The 7748-nt window shown below is 39.9% G+C and overlaps 1 protein-coding gene across 1 annotated transcript; it reads left to right on the top strand.

Annotated features, from left to right (window-relative positions):
• The first annotated feature begins 3080 nt into the window (after positions 1-3080).
• Positions 3081-6399, top strand: LOC130602701 (secreted frizzled-related protein 2-like). Its single transcript, XM_057415836.1, has 4 exons — positions 3081-3422; positions 3969-4138; positions 5036-5128; positions 5913-6399. The coding sequence occupies exons 1-4, from the start codon at positions 3136-3138 to the stop codon at positions 6221-6223; spliced, it is 861 nt and encodes a 286-aa protein (XP_057271819.1). The 5' UTR covers positions 3081-3135; the 3' UTR covers positions 6224-6399.
• The last annotated feature ends 1349 nt before the right edge of the window (positions 6400-7748 follow it).

The raw sequence follows: 7748 nt of genomic DNA, 5'->3' as shown, positions 1-7748 counted from the left end.
TGAAGCACCATGCCAGACTTGGCCAAGCAGTAGCATGCACCTCCTTCCTGACCCACTGGTCCAAGGAGGGTCTTTGAAGGCCTCAAGCCTCCAAAGATACCACTGTACTCATATGAAGATAAACTGTTCTCCTTAGCATTACAAAATGATGACCCTGACCCACTGAAAGTCAGCTCACCAAAAGCAAAACACCAAAAAATAGCTGACCTTCTTTGAGACCTATCTGAGCTAAAAAAATCTTTAAGGTACAGCTCTGCAGTGGCTCATAAATGACCTAGCCCCTGTGAAGCCCTGGTAGGAAACTGACTCAGATACACGGTTATTTATTTCTAAGACAGTTCCTATGGAGACCAATTTGTCAGGAGAGGCATTAGCTCTTATTAGATCATTTTCATCTCACACTCTCTAGTTTGAGACGTGTCTCTTTCTGTCCATCAGTGGTGGCCTAGAGGGAGATCTCAGAGTCAAATCTGCTGTGTCACAAGGCAGCACTCCTGGTCTTGGGTACAGCCAGAGCTTGACCTGGCACAGGGTGGTTTGCAAGGCATGCCATGGTGGGAAGTGGCACAGCAAGGCCCTCAGCAGCACAATACCACCTCATTATTTGGAGTAATAGAGCTGACTCAGGTTTTAGGATCAATCAAGTTTTCTTGTAGGCTGTGAAGCAGTGACAGAGAAAAACATCTAAATAATTGAGAGACCATATACTCTTTCTTAGTATATATTTTATACCACTTGGGAATGTGCATGCAATACCATGCCCTACATGCAGCAGAAGGGTTTCCTTCTCCAAAGATCTTGCTTTCAGACAGCAATCAGATGAGAAAAGTATTACAAAAGAATACTCTTAGGGTCAGAGAGGAATTTGATTAACTTCATAGAATTGCGAGGTGACCTGGTAAAGATGTCAGCAGTGTAAATGGATGCAGAAGCCTGCTGGAGAAGGGGGATGGAGACCAGTTTCACTCCATTGGAATCAACGCTGAAGTGACGCTCAGGTGAGAGACATCGGGGTGTCTGCTCTGGAGCCTGTGAGAGCTGAGCTCTGCGCCCTGGGCAGCCATGCCTGTGCATAGGAGGTGAGGCTTACGTTTTCGCTCTGACTGTGGTGAGAACCAGATGACACCAGGCAGCCATTCAAAGCAGCTGCTCAGCTGGCTGGGCATGAGGGTCTGCCCTCTCCCTGTGCTGAACAGCTTCGTGCCATCACTTTGTTGCAGAGTGGTAGCAAGGGCAGCTATGCGAAATTGTGGCCCCCAGGGATACCTGCATAGACTTAGCAAGAACAGGGCTTTTACTGAGTTTTAGTCAGGCTCTTCAACTTCTTACGGAATACATTGAGCACCTGGCAAAGGGATGCTACCATAAGGCCTAAATTGGCCTGGTATTCAGTTCCTTTGCTTTGAAGTGAGATAACAGATACAGAGAAACCACATTTATAGGAAAAAATACAGAGCTGGCAACAAAAGATGAAAATAAAAACTAACAATTCTCTTAAATACAGCTTTACTGTATACTGGAACCTTGCATGCTGTCATTTTTTCTGACTTATTTAAACATAATTTTCCCATACATAATTTAAACTATAATTTCCCCAGTAGCTTAGAGTAAAGAAAACAGCTAAGGAGTCATCGGCGGGGCTTTGTCATTTGTTTCAAAGATGCTAGGATTAATAATCTAACATTTAGGTATAAACATTTACATGATATGTAGCACATTGCTAAATGTGCTACATCTAGGTATAAGCACAAAAAGGTGCTGTTTCTGAAACCTGTATTTCAATCAAGCATCAGTAATACTGGCTGATACACTACTATGAACATACTCATTTTAGTCTAATAGTCAAGCCAGGTATTTTACAGTTTACATTTAATATCTGAACATTTCTGTTAATAAAAATGTAATAAGAAATGGAAATAAAAATTAACATCCATAGCCAACTGGAAAACTGTTTTCATCAAATGAGAAATTTTCCACAAAATGTTTTGTTTAAATATTCAACTATTTTAACTCATGATCTGACTTTTCTATTCACAATAGGTAAACTGCATATTACCTCTGTCACCTTAAGTGATTGCAAAGCTTCTCTGTAGCAGAACTGTTTGTCAGTACTATATTAAGAACAGTAGTGAAGTACTCAGTAATTCTGTTAACTTTTAATTAAGAAACTGAACACTACTTTTTTTTTTGTTTGTTTGCTTCTGTACACTTCTGGTATAGGTGCTTTCACACAGCTGGATATAATAATAATTTATTAATAAATAGGTGAAACACTGCATTATTTGAGTAATTTTAAGTGTAGCCAGTTTAATTTGAAATAATAATAGTGTTTTTCCGTATGTATACTGCCTTTTCACGCTGAACATATACTGATAGCCGCAAGAGTCCTACAATATTAAATCCACACTGAACTTGGATAAATAAAAGATGTAAGCTCTGTAGCCATCTGGTAGGCACATACCCCAATCAGTAAAACAATTCTCTGTTTTCAGGTCTATTAAAATTAATACAAGTTAGGACCTTTAGCATGTAACAGGATAGGGATCCAAATTTCCAGACAAAACACTTGGTTAGTAGTGGGAGGCTATCTCTTTTATAGTGCTTGACCAGAGAAAGTATCTCTTCTACATTGTAAAACAGTGGAAGAGACACAGGCAATTAGCACAAGCAAAACATTTTCACTTGATAAGTCACTCTACACTGTTTTTTTCTGCCCTGTCAGCAGTGTCTGAAAACAAAGGAGACACAGCAGCCCCAGGAGACAGCTTGTCTGCCCAACCATTTTTCTGGGGATCTCTTAGTTTGTATTAGAAAACACATAGCAAAGCTTCTAGGTGTCAAAATTTAATATGCCACATAGCATGCTGCAGCCATTGACACCATGGGACACGTGAAAGTCTATACCAAATCTGTGTCTTTAGGGAACATACTCTATACCTTGTCTCCACCTCCCTGGTTATCACAACAACCCCTTGAATAGGCAATAAGACCTGGTCTTGTCTCAAGTGATTTGATAAGCAGTTGATAACCACAGTTCATTAAACTCTTGGGATATATAAGCCACAAGGTTTCAACATACCCTGGAGCTTAGAGGCTTGACAGCTGCCTGCTCAGCAGCCCAGGAGTCACTGGAAGATGTTCTTGACTGCAAAAATACTTGTTTTTACTGTGAATGGTTTACTCAGAGTGGCAATGGGCTTTGACATTGGATTATCCACGAAATGCGTGGTGATACCCAAGGAGATGGGCATGTGCCACAAGATTGGATACTCTGAAATGAGGCTTCCCAACCTGATGGGACACACCAGCATGGCCGAGGTTATCCTAAAATCCACCACCTGGCAGCACCTTGCACACACGGACTGTCACCCTCACGTGAGGACATTCCTGTGCTCCCTGTTCGCACCCATCTGTTTAGATACGTAAGTACCACAGCACAGTACAGAACTGCAGCTTTTATTTGCCAGAAAGGGGATCAAATGAAATGAATGTTTATCATAATCCAAAGGCACTCTCCACTTTTTCTAAAGTAATTCTAACTTTTCTGTACTTATCAGAAAGACAAGTACTGAAAGCATGTTCTACTTCCACTTCAGTTTGCCTTCGGAAAATGAATGTTGTTGTCAAGGGATATCATGTTTTATTCTGTTATAGTTGAAACTTTATTCTTGTTAATTTAGGGTTGAAGCACCTATTGTGAATAGAATCAGCCTCACGCTGACACTTTGCCCAGGTTGTAATAAAAAGAACTTTAAAAACTGTGACTTAATCCTGTAAGCTCAGTGAAGTCCATATTACAAACCACTCACATAGTTTGCACAGTTGCCATTTCTTGAACTATAGTATTATTGAAAGATGCTAAATATCAGTGCAGATGTTGCACTTTGCACAAAAAACACTGTTGAAATAGTTTCTGTTATCACTGAGCGAGTTTAAGTGATTCAGCCTAGTATTTCCTCTGGCCACAGGTTCATTCATCCTTGTAGGAGTATGTGTGTTGCCGTCCGTGACAGCTGTGCCCCTGTGCTTGCCTGCCATGGACACCTCTGGCCTGGCAGTCTGGACTGCGATCGATTCCCTGCAGATGAGGACATGTGCCTGGCATCTCTCACAAAGGAATACAAATACTCACACAAAGGTAGCTGGAAAATGGTGGAGGAGAGCGTGGTGCTCTTCTGTGTTCCTGGGAATCATGTACATACAAGGAACACTGTTCCCAGGCAGTCTGTGATTTTATAAGTGGTCATGTCTATCTGTACGGTTCATGCAGATGGCAGGGGAAAGTGCTAGTACTTGTAGCATGAGCTGCAGCAGAGCTCAGATCGGGTAAATCAGCATCACTTCAAAAAAAGAAAGTGTAGATAGTCTATGCTCAGATAGTGGAGGAAGGCAGTTATCACCCTGCACTCCAATGGGCAGTATCATACCCATGGCAGCACACTGATTTATTCTGAAGTCTATAGAGACTTAGCAATGGCTCTTATCACAAATAATTTTACATATACAATAAACTGATTCTCAGATCATCTTAGAAAAGTTGGAATGATTTATTATCTGATTTTTAATATTTTTTTCAGGGGAACCGGAGATATCATGATAACAGCGTTCAACTATTCAGATACTCAGGCTTGTTAACTTCTATGGAAAAGAATAGGATTCAGTTGCTACTAGCACACCCAAATTCATGTGTTCACAATCCTAATGTAGCTGCATCCAGAATCAGACAAAATCAGCCACCTAACCCCTTTCCCACCCACTGTAGCAGTATTAAAAATAATACTGTATTTGTTACTGTATTTGATGTTGATAATTGAAATTGTCAGTTCAAACAAGACTGAATGCACACGGAAAATGAAACTTTTTCATCCCTTGCCAAGTTTTCAGAGGAGTGTGTAGACTTTCTGTGTTATCACTGACCAGTTGTGTATTTTCTCTGTCATCCCTGTGGTTAAACAGTAGGCTCTCAGGCTTTGACAGCAGAAAATTAAACCAAAAGTTTTTAAAACATAACCATGACTTTATCATTTCTCAGCAGTCCTACCAAAGCCTGCCTGCCAGACCTGCCCAGCAGTGGAGGAATTCTTTACACACAAAAGAGTTCTTGAAGTTTTCTGTGACAGTAACTTTGGTAAGTCCTTGCTAATATGGCTGCTATTAAAGAGAATAACAGCTCTCCTTCTAAAATGCTTTGAAATTAGGATTACAATAATGACAGTTTCTGCTGTAATTTCAAAGGATTAAGAGTTTGGCTTTTAACTTTGAATTGTTTTTCAGAATATGTTCTTTCAAATCATAATATAAGGAGGATTTATTTTGCATGAAAGATTCATCAATGATCTAGTTTACAACTAAACAGCTCTTCTGTTCTTGTTTAGTTGGCTACACTGTAGAAAAACATGCTTTATGGAAAATATTTCTGGCAAAAGCTGCCAAATAAGCAGGTTTGCCTTTTATTAGTGGTTAAACCAATACTAAAGCTTTGGTATTTCACTAGTGAACAGTATGTCGTTGATATTTGTGTGTATGAGTTTTTCATAACACAAAGCTCACTGAGGAGACTCAGAAAATCAAATCAGTAAAAGAAATTCTTACTGGTGATACAAAACCAACACCAACAGCTTTCAATATCTAATTACCCAGAAAGCCTGACATACAAGGTGATGGTAAAAATAAATTACTCACTTCTGTGAAAATATTTTTGCTAGTTGCCTAATTCAACAAAAAAGATCTTTACTGCACACCTTTATTTTTAAACATTTTAAAATGTATACCGCTGCTAGAGAAGTCCTTGCCATACTCTATCAGCATAAATTATGACAGTATTTTTAAGGAATCATCCTGCTTTCATTGGTAGTGTTTCTTTTGGCATGTAAACAAATGGAGTGACTCACGTGTTTCCTTTTTTTCCTTAGCAGTGAAAGTAAAGCTGTCCAAGAAGAGAACAGTATTTGGCGACCAAGAGTATAACATTGAATGCCAAGTGGAATTCATTACCCAGGGCTCACTCTTGCCTTATGAAACTCAGAATATGATACAGCAGTGGCTGCTTATCAATGAAAACTGTACACAGAGGATGACTCCAACCCATCGTCCCATGGTGTATCTCCTTGTGGGGAATATTGAAGAGGGCATCATTTTAGTAAAACAGGTTTATCGATGGCAGAGGAGGGACTCCCAGCTGACTTTGGCCACTCAGAAATGGAGATACCATAAATGCCTGTAAATACTTATCACATTATTTGTAAAAAGATGATTATGCTTCTCATAACAAACTTATCTTGTAAATAGGAATGCATTATAAGTGGAATGTAAAGTCTTAATGTCTTTTAAAATGGTATTATAAGTTGAACTTAAAGCCCAGTGTTATCAGGCCTCCTTTCTGTAGTGTTACAGCTAATCACATGAAGTTTGAACTTAGCCAATCATGTATAAATGTTTATCGCAAAAAAAATTTTTACTATGCGCAAAACCTAGCATAAAACAGTTGTAATCCAGCTGACTATCTTAAATATATATTTCTATACCATCTGTTCTGCCATTTTCTCCAGTTACCTAAATTTTCCCTTGCTTAATGTTTCATTAATCCGCATCATTTTCTCCCATTATTTTGAAGTAAGGCAGCCCTCTGCTGGTCGCTTTTGCCAGAATCAAAGTAAAATAAATAGGAATAAGTAACCAAACACGATGTAGCTGGCCCCAGCCACAAGAAGATTTGATCATTGTGTGTCATTTTACAATGACAGAGCTGATAGTGCTCCACTGGAATCACAGTCAGGTACCTGTTACCTGAAGGTCCTTTTCGTTTTCAGACACATTACAAAAGCCAACGTATAAACTTTACCAGTTGTCTAAGTGGTCTGCAGGGAACTAATAGAGTAATAATATTCAATAAATGAGAAATATTACAGGTGCCACATGATTAGCATCCTTATTGTCAGTGCAGTACACTTATACTAAAGACTGCATGAAGATGGCCAGACCTTGACTTTATTTTAGTTTTATAAATGTGTATAATAGACACAAAACCAGGTAATTGATAATACTCAAATTAGAAGCTGTTTCAGCAATACAGTGTCTATTATGGTAATATTTTCTTGAAACAAATATGGCAATGTTTATGGTCAGTAGCTTTCTAAAAGTCCCATCTGTACTGATCTGGGGTCCTGCTATGTCCTCTGTAAGTGCAGATTTGTATGCATGCTCCTGAAGGCACTTGCTCCATCACTTTCTACCATGAACTGTAAGACTAGAAGAAAGCGAGGGGAAAAAAAAGTTGACACAGTCTATGTTCAGTTTATACTGTATAATGAAGTCACTGCTTAGCAAAAAGTGGGTTGTTCCAAAGCACAGTTCATTTGATCCTGCTGCGTCTGGCCTGGTCCCTGCAGGAAAAGTGGTAAATATTTAAAGGCAGCTGGCTGCTAGGCACATGCCGGCTGTTGCTGAAGGGCCTTCCCGAGGCTCCTCCTCAGCAGCCCCCTGGGCTGTGAAGCCTCCCCCGACTGACAGGCTGAGATAATCAGGCTTGTTCAGCTTGGAGAAGGCCCCAGGGACACCTTAGAGCAGCCCCAGTGTCTAAAGGGGGCCTACAAGAAACCTGGAGAGGGACTTTTTACAAGGGCATGTAGTGACAGGACAAGGGGGAATGGCTTTAAACTGAAAGAGGGGAGATTTAGGCTAGACATTAGGAAGAAATACTTCACTATGAGGGTGCTAAGGCACTGGCACAGGTTGCCCAGAGAAGCTGT

The sequence above is a fragment of the Pezoporus wallicus genome, unplaced genomic scaffold (genome assembly GCF_028554395.1).
Source record: "Pezoporus wallicus isolate ANWC-B61680 ecotype Strahan unplaced genomic scaffold, APGP_CSIRO_Pwel_v1 contig_6966, whole genome shotgun sequence".
NCBI lineage: Eukaryota > Metazoa > Chordata > Aves > Psittaciformes > Psittacidae > Pezoporus > Pezoporus wallicus.
Note: the sequence above shows the minus strand (reverse complement) of the source record. Positions and strands in the feature narration are given on the sequence as shown.